This window comes from Ostrinia furnacalis, unplaced genomic scaffold (assembly GCF_004193835.3).
Source record: "Ostrinia furnacalis isolate ACB-3 unplaced genomic scaffold, ASM419383v2 OfSCF7387, whole genome shotgun sequence".
Classification (NCBI taxonomy): Eukaryota; Metazoa; Arthropoda; class Insecta; order Lepidoptera; family Crambidae; genus Ostrinia; species Ostrinia furnacalis.
In genome coordinates, this window is record NW_021137626.1 from 76,805 (window position 1) to 101,927 (window position 25,123).

The following is a 25,123-nucleotide window of genomic DNA, read 5'->3' on the forward strand; positions in this document are numbered from 1 at the left end:
GTTAAATTAATAGGCTAACTTTATGTATCAGGATTCAGGCTTACGGGCTAATTTGATATTTTCATAAATTAACGAAAAACGACAAATACTTTAACACATTGTGAACCACTTTTCTTTCACGACTATAAAAATATTTTAGGAATTTCATTCACAAAATCAATTACGCACATTTAAAATAAAGTTTGTTTACACTTTGACAGCAATAGACTGACATGCAAGGTGACATGTCAATGAAGTTTTCAGTTACTGTTGCCATTAAAAGAAATTAGTACCATTAGTTTTCCGCAACATGGCGAGGGTTTTTATGTTCCTGGTCAGGCTATAAAAAGTTAAATTTATTTCTTTGAACATTTGTCTGTGTGGTGTAGTGTGGCGTAAAGCCTTTGCTTTTTCTGCAAAAGAAAAGAATCGGTTAATCATCCACACGACGTATGTCATTGTCAGTGTCATTAGTGTCAAATCTGTCAACGAATTGTTTTTGTAGCGGTGTATCGCAGTAAAATACAAAGATGATACACAATAAAATTAAATAATAACCCAATCAATTTAACGGTGACTTTGTACATTTCAACTGAAATTTAAATATTAACAATGTACTTATCAGATTTGAAGGATTTGATTAGTAGTTTAGCCGTAATAACTACAATTTTACAGTTTCTGTCCGGCACGTACGTAACTAATAAATTTGAGCTATTGTTTGAAACACATTTTGGCCTCGTTTGCGCATATTTTAATGTTCTTTTTATTTTAGCCTTGTATGCAAGCAATATGTGGTGAATAAAACAACAGCCGAGGCAACTCCACTGCCTTTTTTATGTGGTGTCCTATCGTAAGAATTTTTTAAATATTTTTCGTTCGTTTTGCCAAATAACTAAGGTTTTCTACGATAGGTTCCTATTTGTAGGAGATATCAAAATGTAGTGGTGTAATTTTTAATAACCATCTTCAAGAATATTTCTTAGGTTAAAATTCACAATAAATTATTACTTCTAAAAAAATAAACTTTCGTCATTTATTATTCCTAGTGTATTATTGCTATTACCAAGCTTCTAAGCAAGTGAAAAAAAAGGTTTTTAAATTATTGAAGGATGTTTATTTTTATTTCAGGGCTGGCTTTTGGCTTTTGTATGGTCTCACAAAACATGACGACAAAATAGTACTAGTCAATGCTATAGGTGTGACTCTCATGGCATCATACACAGCTGTGTTTTATGTTTTCACATTCAAGAAGTCCTCATTATTGAAGCAAATATTTGTAATACTTAGTCTTTTGCTCTTTATAATAGTTTATGCTTACACAGAAGAGGACAGTGAAAAACTACTTGGTAGATTAGGTAAGAATAATATTTTATATAAAAAGTAAGTTCTAATAATAATAAAGTTATTAATAACATAGAATGCTGACAAAAATTAGTATTAACTTATCTTTTTCATTGTACATATAAAAATATTAAACAAACATTGTTATTAAAATAAGTAATAAAATAAAACAAAGCTAATTAATATAGGAAACTAGCTGACCCGGCGAACTTCGTACCGCCTTAGCGTAGAGATAGATATAATATCTATATATATAAAAATGAAACCCGTTTCGCGTTGTCACGGCATCACGTGTGAACGGCTGAACCGATTTCGATAATTCTTTTTTTTAAATGTTTGTGGAAGTCCAAGGATGGTTCTTACGGAAAAAAATATTGAGAAAATCTCTACGCTAAGGCGGTACGAAGTTCGCCGGGTCAGCTAGTACTTAATAAAAATGGTAGACTGCTTCCTTCCTAGTAATAAACTTGTCAATTAGCAACATATAACTGTGTTACATACAATTGAACACATTATATAATAATTTATTATTTGTTTCCAGGTTTATTAGCATGCTCTCTAACGCTGTTAACAATTGCCGCACCGATGAGTAAACTTTTTTACGTCTTAAAAGTGAAGAGTACAGAATGCTTGCCATTTCCAATGATACTTATGTCATTTTTCGTATCATTTCTGTGGTTCCTGTATGGTTGTATTCAAGATGACACATATTTGGTGGTCAGTAAATTGGTATATTTTTATGACTTCTAGTCAGATCATTAAAAAGTAATAAATAATTAAATTGAGAACCTATTTGGCTACAAAAAAAATCTTGTGAACTTTTTAAACAGTTTCTTTGAGATAAACTAATATGGTTGATTATGGCGTACATAATAATAAAGGATTTGAGTTGTTGTGCCATGTTGTATATTCCTAGTTTTGAAGAATGTTTTTGTTGTTTTTCAGGTGCCGAACTTCATAGGAGCAGCTTTAGCAATGGCTCAACTTTCACTATTTGTGATGTACCCCAATAAACCCCAATCTCCTATTTTGGGTAAAAGCATTTTGGCTTAAATTTAACTACCAGTTCAGCCAGTCAGTGCCTCCCAACTCATGTGTAAGTATTTAATTAGCAAATATTATTTTTGTTAAGTATAATTTTGTTACAGTATTGATTTAAACCTTCTCATTTTCTCAGTAAATTAAGTATTTATTTCAATAAGAGCTCAAAGGCATTATTTAAAAATTGAGAGAGTTACTATGTAGATACCAAACTAGTTAAGTAATAGTAATATTATACTGACTATGATAAATGATAACATCCTGTTTCCTGCTCATGTAATCATGATGCAAAATTATTACTTACTCAATGAGTGTATTTTAATGTTGCAACAATTATAATTATGTTTATAAAAACAAATTTATTTGCTACATGTAATTACATAAAACAGTCTTGGCATATCTTATACTTTTTACTAAGTGCAGAATAGGTTTTTTTTTATTTAAAATGGTTTTTTATTAAAATATTTGAATGCCTATGCGCCATGCCTATCAAGAAAAAATATTTTGAATAATCTCAATAATAAAGATCTAAACTTATGTCATGACTGAAGTATTTTTTACCTTATTCTAATGTGTTTTTTGTTACCTATTGTGACAATACTAAAAGTAAAAATAAACTAATTGTTGCTCAAGTACAAAATTATTATCATAAGTATTTTATGTAGTTTTAATCAGTTTATTACAAATAATATATTATTATTATTATTTCATGAAGAAGCTATCCTGCAGACTTATAGACCTAATTGAGTTAGATAACATTTGTGAATATTGAAATTATTCTCTATAATGATATGTGATAACAGTCATACTCGTATACAATGCAAGTATACATTTAGTACTTATTATAATTAATTTAATTAGGTACAAAAGTGCTTTTAACAGGCAAAATTGTGGTATCTACATACCTAATTATGAACTGTGTTAATAAAAGGTATATTTATATTTTAATAAACGTAAAAATTAAAAAATGGAAGACTAATTTATTTTAACACGTCTATTTTTTTAGCTACGTAAAAAGAGGTGTACGCAAATCGCAAGGACACATGCAAGTGTATCCAAATTGCCCCAGCTACTTGCACATGCCGTTAACAAGCGTGCTATCTACTTTTTCGTTTTGTGTGTATCGCCGGCCGCCTTATCTAAATTAATTTACACCGAGAATATGCTTAGTAGTATGTGGTAGTATTGCCTTTTGCGTCGTCTACCTCAGAGCAATTCAAATTCTTTCGGTAGATCGGTATCTAAAACTCTATAAAGTATTAAGTACATTCAGCTTTCTTACGACAAGTACAAAAAGTTCTATCCGTAACGTTAATGGTGCAGTTAGCTGCACTTTTGTGAGATTCGATCACGCTAACCGTCCCTACCATTTCCATGGTCGTGTCCTTCCGAGACACGGTAGCCTCCACTGTGATGTTACCAGGCGTCAAAGAAAATGCTGTCACGTAATATAAAGTAAAGTGACTATAATAAAAGTGAATCCTCAAAATCTTTTGAAGATTTACATTTTGGCACGACCAACACGGTTTAGTTCTGAAGTTCTGAACCATTATCTTTATTTCTTTCACTGCATGAAGAACGCTCTTAATGCCCTCGGAGTCATGAACCTCAAGGGGATATAACCTATGGCAGCTACACCACTTCATATGGATACCGACGTCATCGCAAGTACGGTTTAGGCTAACAACATTGAAAATACTACGGCATTTTGGGCAACCTTCAGAAAAATCCCCAGTGTAATTGAATGAATGGGATATGCCGTGAATTGCAACTAACGTATTATACAAATCATATGGAGTGAGCAACTTAAATTCGTTTGCAACGGATGACCTGTAGAGCAGTGATTGCTGTCCCTTAAATCTGCTTGGTACCCACATGAAAAGCGCTGGCATTCTATCCTCATAGTAGGATTCCCCATGCAAACGATATTTACCAAACCTAGGTCCATGGTCGCTGAAAAATATTACAAATGTGTTTTCCAAGACTCCTGTGTAAGACAGCTGATTAAAGAAGTTTTCGAACATTTTATCCGCATATTGAGGATGCTGCAGCGGGTCGTGGCTGTAGGAATTCATTCGAAATACACCGAAGAATGAGGATCGTCTGTAAGTGGTGGCAAAATCCACCGCAAAATCTAATAAATGCTGTCCAGAAGGTGCCTTTTCGTTGCACACAATAGAGTAATTTCGTTTGTAGTGTATAGTTTCACCGTGAAGGAAAAAGGTCCTAAGGTAGTGATCAGTGGGCGGGCGATGAAACGCGAAAGGCTTTTTAAACGTATCTGGTAAATGCAGGTAATCCTCTCCATAAGCTGTGACATATCCAGATTCCTTGAATTTACTCCAAATCAGAAGTTTGTTGCATTTGTCCATCTTCTTGGAGCATAATTTAGATATTGTTGAATAGTTCTTGCCAGTGAACGCCACCATAAAATTTGGGAAATTTGATTCCTCTACCTGGAAAGTTTCGATTATGTAAGATAGTGAGTAGGTATATTCAAGGACGGTAATAAAATAAAGTAGGTTTAAGTAGGTCCGTACCTTATGATATCCTCTAAAACCTAACCAAAAATTATCTTGGAAGAAACCAATAGTTCGGGGCATTGTCTGTGCGAACCGCGATAGTGACATGGAATCCATTCCAAGCATCAGGACATTGTATTTTGTTTTATCACGGGTATTTCTCACATCTCGGGCAGCATCAATTCTTTTAGCAAACGCATAAACATCGCTGTAAATAACTGCGGTTCTATTTTGTTTGTCAAATTCAAAACATTTTACATTTACAAAATCTGTGACCAGTTCAATCGTTTCACCATCCTGAATTTCTTTACAATTTGTGTATCTGTAAGAAATGAATTCGACTTATAACCAACTTCATTGGGTATTTTCGACCCTTTCTCTAAATACTTACTCAACGTCTAAATGTTCCCGGCCCTTGGTAGATGATCTCTTGATGAAGCGGTGGCAGCAATAGAACTTTGAAGTCTTAAGATAAAGCTTCATGACCCTTGATTTGATTCGGACCCGCACGCTTTGATCGTCCTGTTTACTTAGAAACACCGCTCGCCTGCCGCACAATACATCGTTCTTAGGCAGAATTGTGGCGTAACGGACCATTGCTATAGGAATTTGGCAACCAGGAGTATCGACCATGAATTCTGGAATAAAAACAGATCTAGAGTACCTAATCTCGTAGAAATTTATCATCATCATCATATCAGCCACAGGACGTCTACTGCTGAGAATAGGCTTCCCCCAAATTATTGTTAGTTATCATCCAGCCTAATGGAAAGGAGAGTGAGGGCTGTATGAATAACACATCCCTCGCTCTCTCTTCCCTGGTTGAGTTTTAATTAGAGGTCAGTGCAGGTACATGTACCTAGATCCTTTAGGAGTTCCAGTTGTGGGATCGAAAGGTCCCGTTTCCAGCAGTTTAATCTTTAGTAGGACAACTTTATAGGAGTTTGTTTTGTGTTCACACAATAAGTACAAAAAAATTCAACTTACTTTGCCGTCGGTCATCGAAGTCTATCGAACGGTCATCTTCAGACGTATAATCGTATATCTCATTCAGGGGCACATGCTTTAGCGGTATGTTCGTCACTCGGATGAGTTTGTACGGTTTATTTGTAATTTGTCTTTGTAACTTTAGGTATCTTGTAGATGTTGACGAACGGACCCAATAGTAAGCGAAAAGAATGATTAACAATACAGTAGTGGCTATCACTGCAAACCTTATGTGTCTTGCGCTGAGTATTCTTCTTAATTTTCTACATCTGGAACATTTGTTATTATTTTTACAATATTTCTCATGTTCTATGTTGCGATTTGGATATTTAAAAGTAATCATTTTTGCTCTGGCAATAAGGACCGTGTAAAATCTGTAAAACTGTTTCATTGCTTCATGCTTTTCAGCAGTAGGTACCTAGGTACTTAAATGGATTCGATGATTTTATTGTATATTACAAACAAAAATGTAGAGCAGCCTCAATTTAGACTGCCTTGTCGAGTAAATGAATCTCTTCAAGACAAAATGTATCAAATATCAGCAATGGTTCAGAGGAATTTATCAACGCTGCAACGTTTTGTCTATGTGATGAAATGATCACTTTTAGATATCCACACTCCTTTTATAAAACCAGAATTTAAAATCAACGGCACCTCGAAGCTATTTTTAGAAGATATTTCACCATTACAATTTATATTTAATTTACGTAAACAAAAAAAATGCAGCATTAACATTAAGCCGTCACTTTGAATACTAAACTACGAGCGTAACAAAACATGAATGGAATGCATTACGCGCTGTTACTCGTTCAATGTTTATTAAACAACAGCGTAAAAATGAAACAAATGTGTGGAAGAGGTAGTATATTTGCTATTGTATCACCTAGTATTATATTATCTGTGGTATCACATAGGATAGGTAGGTAGATTTTAGTATAGAAGTGTGAAACGAAGAAGTCAAAATCCTAGGAAAAGGCGACAAATTTTTAGGGGAAAATTCACATATTTTATTATTGGAAATAGTTGTAACGGAATTTATACTGTAAACAATGATCTTTTTATGAATTTTCGAACTTGGGCATGGGCATGAACCGGTATCAGGAGTCGATAGTACCTACTAATAGAAGACTAAAAGAGGGTGCAGTCTGACTGAATTAACTGTCATTTAACGATCAATATCTAATCATGGTGCATTCCACTCTGTCGAAATATTAGGAAAGTTTAGGATGCATACCTTACCTACATATATTTAATAATTCATCTTTTAATAAATCGTTATAAGTTTGTTAAAATGTTATAGTTATNATAGTTATGATGACTCTATAAATAGTGCTCTACATTGCTAAAGTTACCAACAAGTTTGCAATTCGAATTTGTTGAGACTTGTTGTATTGATTATTTAGAAATTATTGAGGGTATAAATAAAAATAATCAAACCACATTCCAGAGTAATAAAATTAATTTAATAAATAATTATCACAATCACACACAACATAAACACACTATAATACAATAAGTTACACTTGACTCCGTTTATTTCTCATACAATCATAATCTTATTTCCTAGAAAAAAGTCGGTAATACTTAATCATTACTTAGTTTATAAATAAGCATAATTACAGTCGATGTAAGGAATCAGAAACACAGTTTGTAATAGTTTGTTTTATATTTTATAGTTTACTAGTCTGTTAGGTTTTTTTCTAGATACAGCGATGAAACTTTTTACGTCTTATTTTAGTGAAAAGATTCTTGAGAAAGTAGATTGGCATAGTGACATAATTACGCCATGTGGGTTATGCTATTTTCATAGTAAAATATCGCTTGCGAAATATTTTACTGAGGCGCGATTGTAAGGTACTTTTTACTTTTCAATAAGCCTTGTTTAATTTCATATCCTTTATTTTAAGGTTTATAAAGTTAAGCATTTAATAAATTAATACCTTGATATTGTACAAAATAATTAGAACGACTTATTGTGTCACTAAGTGCTAACACTAATAAAAATAAAATGTAATTAGTATTAATTTCATATTTACAAATTAGTGATTGATTTTGTGGATTCGTGTCCTGTTCGAGCATTTTTGTGTCAGTCTTATTGAGTTATTAATGTTTTAGCCAATTTGTTTAATATCCGTTTTACATTCAAGGAATAGGTATTGACTTTTATATTCAAATATATTAATTTGAAATGAACACTGTAGATTACTTCAAACCGACAAAGTGACAGTTGCTAACAGGTGCATAAAGTTTATACGTCGTGATTAAAAAAGGGAAACCTATTTCTAAATAGTGCTACTGTACAAATGTAATTTACGGTTCTTATTCTAAACTCTATTTAATTTACGTCTACTAATACATTAGACTTTGTGCTGCTAAAAAACTAAGGATTTACTGTTTAATTGCATCGCAGCTGCTTATACGTATTTTTTTTATTTTTTCATACGTAAAATCAATGTGATGGTGTTTCTAAAACCCTTTGTCCGTAAATGTACGAGGAAAGAGTCAATAGCATCGTTGACGTTTACTTTCAGCCTTGTTTTTCACTAGAATTCATAACTATCTATGCGGTTTGTCTTCAAGGTGATTGCGGTGGTGCTGGACATCCTGTAAGAGAAAAATATTATTATCTGAATGAATAATTTAAAACACTTAAAACCAGTCGGTTTAAGATACATAACTTACTATAAGGTTACCGCTTTAGATTTTCTTACAGATCTCTATTCATTACCTCTGAAGTCTGAACGAAGCCGAAATGTATCATGAAAATTTTCATGGTAAGAGTTGAAATAGCCGAGGCCCTTAAAATTCTAAAGTAACGGTAAAAGAGTAACTTTATAATTTTGTTTATCCCGCAGAATAGGTGATGATGTATTGTCCGAGTAGCGGTATTTAGTCGTGTCAAATCTCTAGAATGTGACCGAGAAGCCACATGTTTGGTCAGCTGGCGCCCAACATGGTCCGGCGACAACCATGGCCAAATTACGAATTATAATGCCACGCTTGGTGCCATCAATGCGGACTCGCCTCATTTATATTCGCCATACTGTTATGGCGTATTAAAACGGTTAGCTTTGGTGACTATATTGCACGATAGTTCGTCTCTATAATATAGAGTAACCGCATTTTAAAATGTTTATGCTAAGTACACTGCTTACCAAAGTTTAGCAGATCTTTGTAAGAAACATGTTTCCAAAAAGTGAGTATTTTCTAGACAGAACAAATAGGGCCACAGCTTAAAATAACTTAGGAAAATTAGTTTGCCAAAAATACTTTTTTAGCTTAGCGACCGATGGGGATGATGGGATATTGAAATTGAAATCAACACTGTCAACTTCCAGGGAATACTTTCTGTAACACATCGCGATAGTGCGAATCGTCGGGTAACGAAATCTACGAGGAATGGAAGCCAGCGAAATTGGCTACCAATATAAGGCATGGTACTCACTACAAACAGTGCAGGCAATCTCATCGCTGTTGTCCCCGCAGCCATCCCGGCCTGAACACGCCACCGCGGTGCTCCTGCACCGGCCGTTACCGCACCGCAGTGGACAGAAGTCGGCCGCTCGCCATCTGTTCGTATACAAATAAATAATTAAAAAAATAACGTGGAAATAGATAAAAAAAGAAAGATACCAAACTTGCTGCTAATGATCAGTGGAAGATCTCAAAATAATGATAGGGATGGATGTCATTACAGACTTTTTTCAGACGGGCATTGCTGATAGCCGTGAGCGGCTTTTTCAGCTTCAGATTAGTCCTGACGATTAATATGCATTGGCATAGGATTGTTTATTATTATGTTGCAGTACTTAGAGATCAAGATCTCCTCAGCAGCAGTAGTTAAACGTCCAAATTAGAGCGGAGATTTTTCCAAAGCAACTTTTTAATAACATCATGAATCAAGTTTTGACACCCGGAAACTGCATTTAAACATTCTCGATAAGATCTCGACAGTTTCAAATGTACCCGCTGTACGGTACATGCTTCCTGACCAAATTACGCGTACGAGGTGTCCGTGTCAGGTTCACGTACACATTTCGTAATCGGCACACGTGTGACCCATAACAGTATTTGCTCAAATATTTGACCCGCGTCATATCCAACGTCTGGCGTTGATGCGGGAATTTACACATGTTGGTTAAGCACAAATGGAGGATGAAACTTGTTTGCAACGGAACTTAGCTGTAAATTAGCCATACTGGTGATATTACCTTATGTAACCTAGGTATACTATATGCCATAATCGCAAGCAGGTTTAACCAGCTTCATAAGGGAAAACGGGATTCAGAATGATCGATATTGACTAAGTATCTTTTGTTCGTGGTGTGGCTACATTTTTAGGTGTCTACTATGTAGATCTTCCACTATTGATCTCAGGAGATCTGCATCACTAAAGGTGCCAAAAATAACAAGTAGGTACATAAAAATACCAAGTAGGTAATTAGAGGAGTCTTACCTGGATTGTTCATTACATAGGTGTGGAGGCTCGTCAGATGCATCTTTGCAGGAGATTATCGCATTGCAGAACTCATACTCTGGCAGGCACTCGCCGGAACCGCATCTGAACGTATGCCTTGGGCATCTGTAAAACGAAAAGCAAGCATTTTACTAGTAAGTACTTATAGTGTTAATGTTGTTGCTTACTTATCTTTTGTCAGTGGAAAATTTTCACAACGAGCATTGGTATTGTGGAACACTAGTGTCATAATATGTGCTTTCTGACAGTGAAATGCCAATTACCCTGCCAATTGCGAAGATAACAACTAGAAACTCTACTGAAACATCTCGAAACCAAGCTTGTTTCTAGATTACCTATAATTTGGAACAAAGTGCCCCACGATTCACACAAAGGATCTAAATCTACACGTATACGTACGAGTATAAGCTCCCGCTTCTTGCAAATTCATTAGCAATGAGTAAAAGACAGACAGATCAATGTCACCCAAGGGGCCTTTTAACTAATGAATGTTTTGCGATCCCTCCATTACCTTTTATGACGATTCAAAAAAAGAACAATATTGTTGTAGTTACCCTTTGCGTTTGGTCGCCCTACAGTTCCTCTCGTCTTCGCCTCCGGGGCACTGCGGGGTTCCGTCGCAGCGAGACGCGCGCGACACGCAGCGGGACCCCGGCCCGCCGCATCGGAACGCGTGCATCGGGCACCGCTCGCCGGTAGCGTCTAAATGAACAAAATTATCGCTTGTTATTTGAGTTCTCGACAAGAAAGATTTGATGCGAGAGATTTAGAGCCTTCTTTCGGAAGCTAGAAACACACTAGAAACATGGTCCTTTTTATTTTTCATTCATTTCACTATATGACTAAGTTCACGTACACTTTAGTGCATAGGACACCGCTCGCCAGTAGCGTGCTAAAATGGACAAAAATTAACTCTTGTCATTTGAGAGTTATCAAACAACATTTGATCCGATAGATATTTAGAGTTAGTCCAGTCAATGAATGCTTTAACGACGGTGTAGAGAGAAATCCGTGGAACACAATTTGTGACCTCGGGACTTTATTTAGACTAGTTAGGAGGTGAACATAGCAAAAGTCCCCGCCCTAAGCCCTTAAGCCGGCGGGGAGAGGGGGGTTTCAAGGTACCACTTTTCGGTTTTTCGCTTAATCCTCGGAAACTATGCGTCCTAGTGACATGACTACTATGAACCAAAAAAAGCTTATTCAATTTGCTACAGGTGAGATAGTCAAGTTTTTCTATATCGTGTATAGTTTTCGCGGCATCTGCTCTAGAAGGTCTGTAATATTGGAAATTTTATTTTGGTCTTACATGTTCCCATCAGGAGAAAATCGACTAAATCAACATTGAGCAAACATTCTAGACAAGCGGGAGCATGTTAAGCCTAATTTCAGGTAAGGGACTGCACCGTGCGCATATTTAGACGAACCATTTGGGGCCAGTTTTGACTCCTCATCACTCAAAAAGTACTGTGCATTAACACTTCAAATTTGGCTCATGTGTTGAGACTTGCAAGATAAACATCAGCTTCAAATTTCATAAATATACCTCAAACGATTTTTTAGGTATTGACGTTCAAAAATCGACATTTAGGACACTAAAATCTATCTATCACCTGTGAAATGTTAAAATCTACTGGTTTTTTATTTGTTCCTTTGTATTTACACAACTACCTATCTGGATGCCAAATTTGAACCTTCAAGGTCATCTGGAAGTGGTTAGAATTTGGTCTTATAGGTCAGCCATGTAGATTTTTGGACGTCAATACCTAAAGAATCGTTTGAGGTATATTTATGAAATTTGAAGCTGATGTTTATCTTGCAAGTCTCAACACATGAGCCAAATTTGAAGTGTTAATGCACAGCACTTTTTGAGTGACGAGGAGTCAAAAGTGGCTCCTAGTGGTTCGTCTAAATATACGCACGGTGCAGTCCCTTCCCTGGAACTAGTCTTAACATGCTCCCGCAGGTCTAGAATATTAGCTCAATGTTGATTTAGTCGATTTTCTCCTGATGGGAACATGTAAGACAAAAATAAAATTTCCAACATTACAGACCTTCTAGAGCAGTTGCCGCAAAAACTATACAAGATATAGAAAAACTTGACTGTCTCACCTGTAGCAAATTCAATAAGCTTTTTTTGGTTCATAGTAGCCATGTCACTAGGACGTATAGTTTCCGAGGATTAAGTGAAAAACCGAAAAGTGGTACCTTTAAACCCCCCTCTTCCCGCCGGCTCAAGGGCTAAGGGCGGGGACTTTTGCTATGTTCACCTCCTAACTAGTCTAGATAAAGTCCCGAGGTCAGAAATTGTGTTCCACGGATTTCCATTTATAATGCTTTATTGACTGGACTAAGTATTTTAGAGCCTTTTTTCGGAAACTAGAAATTATGGGCTGCTTTATTTTTCTTTCACTTCACTATAAGTTTACGTACACTTTAGCTTTATTACGTCATAGAAGCGGTATGGACGAAGCTATTCCTTTAGCATGCATTTTCAAAATTCTACTTTCTTCTTTTTTCATACGATTAGAAAATTGATGTAAGTAGTTAAGCAAAAGGATAGATGCGGAAATGAAAGTTGATTTAGCAAGGCTATAGCATAGAAAAGAAAGACGTGCATTGAAAATTCGTCCGTGCATAGACAGTTACCGACCTTTACCAGTACCTTCACATTTTTCGTCGGAACCGTCGGGGCAATCTTTGCGGCCATCGCAGACGAAGTACCAGCTAATGCACGTTCCCGTCGATCGGCACTGTACCACAGAAACGATGCATCAAATGAAAACAGCACGAACTAAAGACTAAGTGAAAGTATCTACCCACTTAAATCAATTCGTATTTTCATGTTTTACCTGGAAAGTTCCGGGCAAACAGCCTCTATTTCTGGCGGAGCAAGCAGATGTAGAGTTGGTCCGGTATGCGCAGTCGCATCTTTTGTTTAGGCACCTCGAGTGAGGATCGACTGAGTTACATTGGGAGTCGGTCACACATGGCATGCCGAGTGATGCTGGACCAAGGTCATACACAGGAGTGGCAACTTCGGTCCGGATACGATGTTTATCTGAAAAATAAGTTTCAGTTTTATGCAAATATTTTCCCTATAATTCTCTGCAACTTTTTAAAGCAATTTTACTGAGTGTATTTTGTAATTGAGTAGGTAAATAAAAGATACCTTTCAAGGAAGATTTCTTCTGATGACCAGCTTTCTGTTGCTTTTGTTCCTTTGATGAGCTGCTTTGCTCCTTTGATGAGCTTCCTTTTTTGTTCGTGCCATTATTTTCGACTGATGGTTGTGTCACAATTCTGTATATCGGTTGATCATTTGCGTGTAGATTTGCTGTCAATTCATCCAGCTGTATGGTTTCATTTGGATCTCCATCTCTTCTGTTAAAAACTGGTAATCTTTTGACCGGTTCGGCTGTTGGGACTTTCAAAACAGCTTGCATCAATGGGCTGTCCTCCTGGGTGCTAAGAACCTCGATTTTGTTAGTGAACATTGGTAACTTGCTGGGGTGGATATCATCTGTGTCGAGGACTGAATTTGGTTCATAAGCGTCTACTCTATTCGGCTGTTTTGATGGCTTAGGATACTTCTGAGAAAAATCTTGGTCTTGTCCTATTACCGACCCTTGTTCAGCTATAACTGCTTCTGTGACATAGGGAGATGTTTTCTGCGCTATGCATTTTTCACCGGCTTGCTTGAACATAGAGTTACATGCGCATCGCCCGAACAGATTGGGTATAACGAATTCGCAGTGGCTCTCTTTATCCCATAAGCGACAGTGTTCGTTGCTGTAGCACACGTGACCTGGTTGTGCAGCTGTAATGAAAAATAACAAACAGTTATAGGTATTACATGTGAGCAATTGAATTTTATGGTGATTGACGACGCACGTTGTGGTTGGCAATTTCCGTAATCATACGGTGTATCATCCTATGCTCTAATAGACATGATACAGTTAACGTCGCCTTTGTAGTTTAAGAACTTATAAAGTCATTCAAAGTGATACTAGGTATTCTAATAATGTAATGTCCACAATTGTGTAAGTAGGCGTAATGATTCCCATGCTTATTAAGTGTTACTTAATGAAATTTATTTGATTAAGTGTCGTGAATGTAGAATTACAAATGGTAATTTGATTGGCTATTATATGCTAATCTTGTACCGTAAAGCACGACACGCAAACCATACTCGGTGCTTCGACCTCAATCTAAGTATGAATCGGTGGCTATAATATTTATTTACAGCTACAGACGCTACAGTGCACCAAAATAAAATTATGACATGTTTTCTTTCTGTGATAATCATGTAGAGTTTCTTTCTAAACATTCCAAACATAATGTTAATACAAAACATTTTATACTCAAATCTAAAATCTAGTCGTTCTGCAAACTAGGTCTTTTTATTATCTTTCACCTCTCTAACAATACTGCACAAACATAATGATATTATTATGATCAGGATGATTACGACGGGCGTGATCTCAATACGTCTGTCATTCAGTGGCACCTAAACATAGTTATCTAGAATTTTCAAACGTGCGATTCTCACAGCATGAACTCGGAACAATAATAGAGGTGAATATGGTAGGTGAACTTCCTAGTCGCAGATGGAGGACAATGTTCTGGCTAGGGGTATGTCATAGTCATATAATTTTATGTCCCTTTGTGCTCAGAGGTAATGCAGTCACACACCAAATCCGCCGGCGAGTCGTCAAAATTTTTCATGTTGTCCAAAGTCATAGAAAGCACAAGCCGTCGACATGTTTCTTTGAAATAAAGCAGCCGACACCAAACCGCAGGGCTTGGCATGTAGAATCCTTAATATTGTTTGAGATCGTGTTGGAAAACTTGGAAGTGAGCCTGCTCTCTGCATCTAGTGTGGCAACAGCTTACTCTCCGGATAATGAGCGTGGTTCTCATTGGCCCGGTGGGTTGATGGAACAATTACCTTGTTTTTCTCACAAAGTTACAAGATGCAAGATATACAGCGAGTGCGAAAGGATGAAAGTTAATCTCACACGATCTTTTGAAGTTTTCGAACTGTCACTAAAAATATGTAAAAAAATGTCGGAACCCATTCATCAAGATATAAACATTTTAAATACTTACCTAAACATGAAATGAAAATAAATCACTTAATTACAGCAACTCATGTTAGATTATTAAATCAATTAATATTGAAGCAAATCAATTAGTACGAACAAGAATCATATCTTTAATAACTTGTATTAATTTGTAAGTTAAATATTGTAAGTTGTCATGTCAGAGTCTGCAATGACCAAATAATTGACATTTTACACAAGCGACGATCAAATTTAATAAAAATGTTCTAAAATCATTTCATTTGTTATGCATGACCAGTCACTAAAATCTAATTGAGTGGCATTTTATAACTCAATTGTTGTTCTTTTCAAATGAAGTTTGTGACTAAACACAAATACTTATGTACCTATCTACACTCCCAGTACCGTGCAGTTTCGACTTCGAGTGCAGATGCACTCAGTACCTCTAGTAGGAAAAACTTTCGAGTTCGTTTCGTTGCGTATTCAAAGTGTCATCGAAAAATTTTGTATGAAAAATTAAACAGCGCCCCCTAGGGCGGCTATAATATAGGGGGCGCTGTTTAATTTTTCATACAAAATTTTTCTATGACACTTTGAATACGCAACGAAACGAACTCGAAAGTTTTTCCTACTAGAGGTACAGATCGTTTGAGATTTTAATGGTAGATGGAAATAAAGAAAACACAATGATGACAGCACTTTCCCCATAAGCTGGAGTACGGAAACAACAGTGCGACCGAGATACATTATAGAATTACACGGCAGCTTATCTCGTTTCGATCCAGCACAGTAACCACCGTGACTGGTCGCGAGTCCGATCCGAACGAAAACGAAAGTCCGAATACTCCGAATAACTTTATTACTGCACTATTTTATTAAATGACTACATAGAGGTAATAAATTCTTGGCTGCAGTTTCCTCGATGCACGCTTAGTGCAGGGATGATAAATAGCTTAAATTTTCAGCAATGTATCTTTTTCAGCGACAAATAATCGAAGCAGTAAGTCTTTTGGAGATTACAATACGTTTGAAATGTTGAATGAAGGTTCCATAATATCCTTGTGATATTGATAATGTTGCGTGTATCGTCAAAGCTCTGTCGACTTAGAGGGCTTTTTCCCAGCGACTCTACTAAAATGGGACTGGCCAATCTGTCCATATCAGCCACATGCCCAAAAGTAAAGGCAAAGTAGTTAAACATCGAAATAAGGAAAGACCATCCGGCAGACCCAGACAACAAGGCAAATAACCTGTGCCTAAGAGAATATTGCATCTGTACGTAACTTCTTAGAACGTAGAGGAGCGATCTCGAATTGAATTTGGAAATTATATTGTCGGTATTCCTGAGCCTGTAGGTAGACTCTACAGGCTTTATTACAGAATGATTTCAGAAACAAATGATGACGAAGAAAATTCACTTGTCTTGACTTTACTATACCTACATATTTTTTTACTCATAGTGGAAGTCATTAACATAATAATACGTAGCGTTGAATTTGTAGCTCTGTATGTATTTCTATGAATAAGTAAGAGTTCAACGCACTTGCGTAAGACTTCCCAATGAAAATCCTACCATATAATAAGACTTATCTATGCACATTGATATTAAAACAATCGCATACGATCCATAATGCATGTGCAATTATCGCCTAGCATGACCACGTAACTGTCAACACATTGAAAATGTAGACTGGCACATATTCCATCTTAAGCTTCCTGCATGATAAACGACTGTCGATTTATATCTACGAGTATAAATCTAAGGTTGTCAACTTTTTATAAGTAATTGTCAACTTAAACAGTATTTAATTGTGTAAATGTAGAGTTCGTGTATCTATCTAGTTAGCAACTGATATTGTAGGGTCATCAAATTACCTTACATTAGCTGAATAGGTATAATAATGAATAAGTATTTGTTAGTGCATAAGATTCTGAACTAGTTAAAGGAGTACCTACCACATAATCTGCTGCAGTCTTGGCAGTCGGTATACGTATTTAAAGTTTTTCCGCGTGAAGTTTAAATGGTCATTAAATGCTATCTTTAGAATCTGAGAACTGCTGTTATCCAAACGACGATAGAAGACGTAAAGCGAAAAAGCTTCCCCCTACATTGCTGGAAGCTTTAATATAAAAAACTATTGAGCAGATAACACTACTATTGCTACGCGCACGCACCACACGTCTTGACTTAAGGTCCTATGTCCCCAGAGGGCGCCCACAACAGTCCTCCATCGCGTTCGGTCTTTGAGCTTCGCACTATATGTCATAATCTTCTATCCTAAAGTACTTAGTTCACTCAAGGCTAATTAGGTTTTCATTGTATTAATCTTAATTGACTATTTCTTGGCAAATAAGTATTTCATTACAGAGCTGAAAACATTATGATGTTCATATTTTACCACCAATAATGTACTGTTTTTGTATTTATGAAATAGAGCGTACAAAACATCTTATCTTTATCCGATTAAATTAGATTCACCATGGCTCTTAGATACGGCACGACCTCCTCCGATGCGAGTGGAAATTGGATTTTACAGTCGTTTTTGTAGTATATTGTGTCTTCATGAAGTCTATATTTCTTAAAATGTAAGATGTAGGATTTTAATGTTTTCAATTAATTAATAAGAGGGTATGAAATTGAACAATAAATGTAGATTTATAATTTTGTAGGCCATATCTTTACGAATAGACTAGCTGTTGCCCGCGGCTTCACCCGTTCAGTAGTTTTTGCGTGAAAGAGTAACAAACATCCAGACATCCATACAGGATTAGTAGGATTCGGCAAGTCGTAATTCGCATGTAATACTATATCTATTGGACAACTAGACAACTTGGCTAGAAACTTTTTCCAATTAAGTAACAACCAAGTCCGATTGCAGATTTTAAAAACATAATAATTATGGCGGCGTCGCGCCCCTAGCGCTACGCACACTGCGTAAATGTCATCTTTTTTTAAGCAAAAGTGATTAATAACTTCACGCTGGTTAAACAATAATTAAATGCCTTCCGTTGGTGTTTCCTTTCGATTTCTTTTCAAATAAATGGCTTTCGATTCATTAGTTACATAGTCTATAAATTGGCGCCAATGCGGACATTGTAAACAAGATTTATATCCTAAATTAAGTAGATCAGTGTTGTACATTTTTTGCAATGAAACATATCAGTTTGTCTGCAATAACTGTGGGAATAATAATGATAAAAATTTAAGTATATGTAATAAAAGAACTGGACGTAAATTTCTTCAATTTCACTTATCACAATTGTTTGTACTGCACCACATAACAAATCGAAATATACAATACTGTTATAGTTTCCCAGCTTGGACGAATTATTCCGTCCAAATTCCCTAGTTAAACTGGTAAGAAGTTTAATAACTTAATTTTAGTTTGAATTAAAATACATTATGACTATTAGTTAAACTACTTAAGTACGTTAATGTACTTATACTTATTTACGATAAAAAACGTGAGCAATTCAATTTGACTGTCTGGTTATAAACATCGATTTGACAATATTTACCAATCGTACACAACACAGTCAACCTTTTTTTGTAAAACTAAACTTTTTCTGTTTAATTAATAGACATGTTTCTCAGCTAACATGTCTCGTAAATTTATATTAACAAAATAATATAAAAGTGTGCACTAAGTACGATTATACGCATGTTCCAATTGTCGCCTCTATCGAATGGAATAAAATATTACACGTGAAGTGTAAAAATGAAACATGGTATGTAATTGAAAAGAAATATGTGTCACTAATATGTAACAACGATGTTTCATACCGATTGTAAATTCTATAAATCGAGTATAATTGCCTTACTATCAATATTTTATAGCATAATTATAATTATTACTTACTAGCTGACCCGACGAACTCTGTTCCGCCTTAAAGGCAATAAATAAGCCATCGCAATTTTTCCTCATTTGCTCACCGTTTAGACCTACCCTGGACTACGACAAACATTTTAAAACCAAAATCAGCTCAATCGGGCCAGCCGTTCTCGAGTTTTAATCAGACTAACGAACAACAATTCATTTTTATTTATATAGATAGATTACGTTTGATATAGATCTAACATAATAATATACGTACGCCTTAATGGGCTCATTGAAGTACAAAATCATATTAATTTTTGCACAGTTATTTTAATTAAGCCTGATTTTTTATTTATTGACTAATAAAGAAACTCAAAACTCTACATAGTGTTATCGTAGAGTTCGAACGAGTCAATTGTACAAATACCTACTCTTTTATTACTAACACAAATATTTAACTGCTATTCTCTTTCCCGATAATAGCCTTACGTACTATGTTCATTTTTTCGTCTCGATGGCGTCTTACGCTGCGCTCGGCTCCTAATTATCTTATTTGTAGATGCCAATAGCTAATTAAGGTTTACTTACGGGAAAGACAGGTATGTTTTCTGAACTGGAGATGGCCATCGGTGCACCGACAAACGCCTTCCAAGCAAGCACTGTACGCCACTTTCAGGGTGCACTGCTCCGACACCATGCATTCTGACCCCAGAAGAGTTGCTGTAAAGAAAAACATAACTATTAGATAGTATTACCGCTAAATTTTTACCTTCGTAATTAAAATTTCTTAGCGATTACAGTCGCTTCTCAAACCAAATTTTAAATAAGCAACATTATAAAAATCGATTCGAAGATGGGTTCAATTCCCGCCTTAGGCGGTTCGATTTTCAAGATGCTTATTTAAAATTTTGCTTTAAATTTTCCTTGTTACAAATACTCACTATTTTTTTATATTGATATTATTTTAGCCTCGATACAAGTAAGTACGTAACAAGATATTATTAATAACTACACTGGGAGGAAAGTTATGTGGAAATGTAGAGCAGAGTCAAAACAACTTAGTTTGATAAAGTTACTAGTCGGAGTTAGGACTGCGGTTACGTCTATCATGTGCCTGATAACTGGGATGTTATTCCCGTATTCATATCACAACAAAAAGTAGTGAAAATGTCAATTGTCATCAGGTCAAGACCTTTTTCATGTGTAAATAAATAAATATCCTTGGACATTTTACACTACGCTTCTAGTCCCAAACTAAGCAAAGCTTGTATTATGGGTACTAGACAACAGATATAAACATATTTAAATATTTTTTTTTGTAAATACATACATAGTAGTAACACCCAGACCCGTCACAGTAATTAAAATTCATCATTTCAATTTATGCCCGGCCGGGAATCGAACCCGGGACCTCTCGGCATAGTAGTCCGTTCTTAACCACTACACCAAACGGCAGACATTATGTATTTCTTTAGTACATATTTTGACGCGTTAGTTAAACTTTTTTAAATCGCGCCAATAATGTTTTGAATGAAGAGCAAAGAAAAACCTAGATTACGATTTGTAAAACTCTACCTACCATCATTAGCTACCTGCATTGCAGCAATAGGTATTTGTGACTCACGGTTTAGAATTCATAAAATAAAATTCACGACTTATTGTTCTTGCAAGTATTGTGTGAAAAGAAAATTTGCTCTACATTTACACAAAATGATTGGCTGAATTGATACTTCTCAATCCGTTGCGGCAGGCACCGTTTGATCTGTCTCAGATGAATGTGATTTATGTGTGAAAAGGCTTGCCTGAAAAGCGGATTAGCGCAATTGTTCAATCTGTCTAGCTAGATTCTAGACTCTATCGCACGCGTTTAAGTCTGAAATTGTTCAATTTTAAAACTTCGTTCCTTCATTTAGAACAAACGTCGAGGCGACGATTCGCGTGATTTCTTATAAATCAATCAAATGAGATGAAAATCTTTGACTGGAACCTATTAATATTAATGTCGACTTTCCTTTCGATATTTTTTAATTGTAAGTTGGCATACGTAAGTACGAATTATGTGTAAAAGTAGGTAAGTACGTGCAACACTAATTAATTAATTTGTTTTTTGTCGATATTTAAATTGAAAAAATTACACCCGGAATTCGGAACTACTTAAACAAGTCAACGTCGTCACTGATTAATTGAAGCAATTAACTATAAGAAACACAAACGGATACGTAATATTTTGAAATTTTATATTTTTAATCGAAATCGAATATACATATTCGTACATGTGGAATTGCTTCATCTCCGTCATAAATAACGTTTGAGTTTCTAGGGCCATCTCCGTTAATTACAAAGGCCGCATAACTGCATTCGTAATCACAGAAACTATTTACCAATCAATGTCTATGATTAAGTAATTTATTACTATAGCTGCATTACTATGCATAGCACCAAAACGTTTACCGGCACATAGTTTGATAGTATCACAGCCATTATTAAGTATGATTGGTTATTAATTGATGGTTTGAACGAAAACAAAAATGTGACTAGAAATCGCACTCCAATAAACATAGTCAATTAATTATTAAAGAATCGCGCTTCCGTATGTACATAATAATTAATGCAGGAGTTACTCCGAAACATTCTGGTATACTGACATTCTTTAATTACTTACCTGAATGAAATTAATTTCGTATCCATTTCCGTTTATTCCATGACGTGTTTTGCTTTTCAACAATATTAGCATGAATATTCAAGTTATATTTAGTTCTCTTTTATGTATAATCAAATGAAAGTGAGTTATTACGCAAAAAAAGGAAAATAAAACACATAATTCAGACAACTTACTTTTATGCAACATGAATAATTATAATTATGTTTATTAATATAACAGTTGAGATGTCATAATTGAAGGATAGATATTAATTATTTATTTATTACCACACATATTACCTACAACGTCATATACTAATACCCGAGTTTACTTACTTCACAGATACAATTTTGCATTTACCCTCTTTTTTATTTACTGACCAAATTAGAGCTTTTGGTGTGTAGTATAGTTAATACACTTTAGAAGTGGCAAGAGAGCATTTTGAACTAAAGTACCTAAGTACTAACTGGTGGTAGATTGACACTTTTTCTGTTTTTTTAAGCTTTTTCAGGTGAGATGTAGGCCAGCTTGCTTGCTGGGGTGAAAAATAGTAGTGTCCGACCGAATATGGATTTTCAGCCGAAAACGGAAACGAAAACGAAGCTTCGGCTGCAGTCTCATTTTCGGCCGAAAACGAAAACGAAAACGAAAATGACCTTCAACTCTCAAATTTCAATCTGAAATTATGTAAAAACTTTGAAAACCGTTAATGTTTTGACCAAAAACATAATGACGTTTGACAGTTGATTTTCAAAGATTGATTATAGAAAACCGGCATTAAAACACAAAAAAATTAATCATGAATTCTTAGTAGAATATTATTTCCGGTGTATATTGAAATATTGGGAAGTGAAGAAGAAATAAAGGGTGTCCAGTGGGAATTTTTTAACTTCAAAAATGAATACAACTAAATTAATGATTTTTTACTATTTATTACTAATGCAAACTGGAGTTTAACAATGTGGATTAAATTTTTTATAGGCAATGTCTTTTAAATGATGCCCGTTTTACTATAGGCACTCTCACAGCCGGACCATTACATTCGCAACTATGCGAGAGCAAATCGCGCTAATAATTTTCCTGCAACTTCACGGCGGATATTTTCTTACAGAATCTGAATTATTTAAGGATTGTTTGCTGTAAACTTTTGACTTGAGATATCCCCACAAGAAAAAGTCGCATGGTGTGAGATCTGGTGACCGAGGCGGCTAGGGTATGTCCCTGTACTTGCTGATCATTTATTTGAAAAAAAAATAGTCCTCAGTGTCTCCATCGAGGTACTCTCCCTGTGTGGTGAGACACCTTCTTGCTGAAATAGAGTTACGTAGTTGACCGGGATGCAGTTGCAGTTGTGGTATAAGACATTCATCGATCATTCGACAATACATTTCAAATACTTATTGCTCAACTGCGAACACTCTGTAGGCTCCCAACCAGTGACTCATGGCGTATTTCAAATCCGCATAAGACTCTATTTTGAAACAATTAAACTTAATGAAAACTCTTTGGGTTTATTGTATTCAATTTTGAACTTGGAAAATTGTCGCTGGACACCCTTTACAACGTAACCTCACTTCACAACTTCAAAAGAGTGTGACAATACCGCGTCCGTTCAAGTCTGATTGGAACCATGAGTGCACCAGATTCACTCCCGAAGATATCGGAACGATAAACGTCACCATCTTATTCACGTATTTTTGATATTCGGTTTGGCCGAAGCTTCGGCTGGTTTTTGGCCGAAAACGAAAATATGGCCGAATGTCCATTTTTTGGCCGAAAATGGCCGAAAACGAAAACGAAAACGAATATTCGGTCGGTCACTAAAAAATAGTAAAAAACTGATGGATGCGTCGATTGATATGTAACATTATTCTGCTGTGAAACGGTCGATTGGGTGTGCGTGACTCCGATTGGTCCAGTTCACAGATGCGAGCCATTCATACGATCATAAAGTCAAGGCCGGGTCAGTGAACCGTAATTTGTGACCGAATTTTTATATGGAAAATTGTGTCGCTCATTGTTCGATGACTCTCTTAAAGCGCGCGCGCACGGGTGACTTTTGTCAGTATGATAATATGTCTCCCTAAGAGAAAAATATTATCTATCTCTTTTACATCGTTATAAAGATAAAAAAATAGATACATAAGTACGGTCACATAAGTAAACGGTGTGCACGTGCCGTTAAGTTGGATGTAAAATAAAATTAACAGAAGATAGAGTCCATTGAACAAGAGTAGGTAACAAAAAAAAAATTGAAGGTTGCTTTGGTGACCTATGAATGTGGAGTTTGTGGAAATCTGTGGGTAGGCCTTTGTCCAGCAGTGGACGAAATTCGATTGAAACAGACAGATAGAAGGTAAGCGGTAATTAAACATGTTGCTGATCGAGCTGGTTGATACGTATTTTATTAAAATATAGAAAGTTTACATTAGCCCTCGAGGCCACTTTCTACTTCGAATTTCTTACGCGAAGTTTGTGAAAAAATTGATATTGAATCATAATGATTACATGTTTCTATTAATGCGCATAAACGTGTCTGAGTAATAGTAGATATTCGTATTAGCATAATTACGAATGTTCAGATTAACGCAATACCTTATTTCCAATTTGCTTGCTAAGCTACAAAGTAACCATGTTCGCGTCATAGCGCGTATTTAGTTCTCTATATGTCTTTACTAGAACATATAACTCGGGCCATTTACAGCGTTGGGCCCTATATCTTCATCCTAACGGTGTATCATGAGAGCCCTAATTCTCCTTCTAGGGATTGAGCAGGGCTTAGATGGGACGGCTTATGGCTATAGTACAGTTATAAAGCATGCCAATTTCGACGGAGACTTTTTTTATTTCATGCTTCTAATTTTTAGGATAGAACTACTAACACACTTTTTGAAATATTGTCGATGTTGACTTATGTTTTTGGAATACAATACAAATCTCTAAACGGTGATAACCATTTTGTTTTAAAGATGCAATTTGTATTAAAAAACGTTATGTACAATTTGAGTTCAACAAGCATGAATTACGGCTAGTAAAAATAACAACTAACAAAACATTGGTTTGTTCAAAACCATCACTTGTCTAGTTTTTATGCATATCTGGGTTAATGTATTCACAGGTGCAGGAGAAAGAAACCGTATGTCACGGTTGCTGACCCTATGGGGTCTAGTTCACCTGATAGTTCTTGTGCAGTTGTCTAAAAGATTAAGGAATTGTCTATAAATAGTCGAGGATATGTCTCTAAGAGTTTG

General features: G+C 35.6%; 3 protein-coding genes across 4 annotated transcripts in view; 1 reads left to right on the top strand and 2 right to left on the bottom strand.

Moving 5' to 3' along the window:
• The first annotated feature begins 467 nt into the window (after window positions 1-467).
• On the top strand, window positions 468-3,171 carry slv (sugar transporter SWEET1). Its single transcript, XM_028320472.1, has 5 exons — window positions 468-668; window positions 752-829; window positions 1,108-1,334; window positions 1,862-2,037; window positions 2,266-3,171. Exons 1-5 carry the CDS (start codon window positions 592-594, stop codon window positions 2,371-2,373), a joined length of 666 nt encoding a protein of 221 aa, XP_028176273.1. The 5' UTR covers window positions 468-591; the 3' UTR covers window positions 2,374-3,171.
• Window positions 3,172-3,620: 449 nt separating this feature from the next.
• On the bottom strand, window positions 3,621-7,658 carry LOC114364349 (uncharacterized). Its single transcript, XM_028320468.1, has 5 exons — window positions 7,654-7,658; window positions 5,871-6,139; window positions 5,275-5,521; window positions 4,902-5,205; window positions 3,621-4,817 (listed from the first exon to the last, which is right to left on the bottom strand). Exons 1-5 carry the CDS (start codon window positions 7,656-7,658, stop codon window positions 3,621-3,623), a joined length of 2,022 nt encoding a protein of 673 aa, XP_028176269.1.
• The window catches only part of LOC114364356 (uncharacterized), a 51,192-nt gene continuing 33,490 nt past the window's right edge, over window positions 7,422-25,123 (bottom strand). The window contains exons 3-10 of one of the 2 annotated variants that reach the window (XM_028320478.1): window positions 19,820-19,951; window positions 13,520-14,167; window positions 13,200-13,408; window positions 13,013-13,100; window positions 10,902-11,049; window positions 10,327-10,452; window positions 9,316-9,440; window positions 7,422-8,474 (exon numbers count right to left, since the gene is read on the bottom strand). In XM_028320478.1, coding sequence (XP_028176279.1) covers window positions 8,446-8,474; window positions 9,316-9,440; window positions 10,327-10,452; window positions 10,902-11,049; window positions 13,013-13,100; window positions 13,200-13,408; window positions 13,520-14,167; window positions 19,820-19,951 — 1,505 coding nt within the window. In that variant the 3' untranslated portion in view covers window positions 7,422-8,445. Of the gene's footprint in view, window positions 8,475-9,315; window positions 9,441-10,326; window positions 10,453-10,901; window positions 11,050-13,000; window positions 13,101-13,199; window positions 13,409-13,519; window positions 14,168-19,819; window positions 19,952-25,123 lie in introns of both variants that reach the window. The other variant, XM_028320477.1, reaches the window with a different exon arrangement.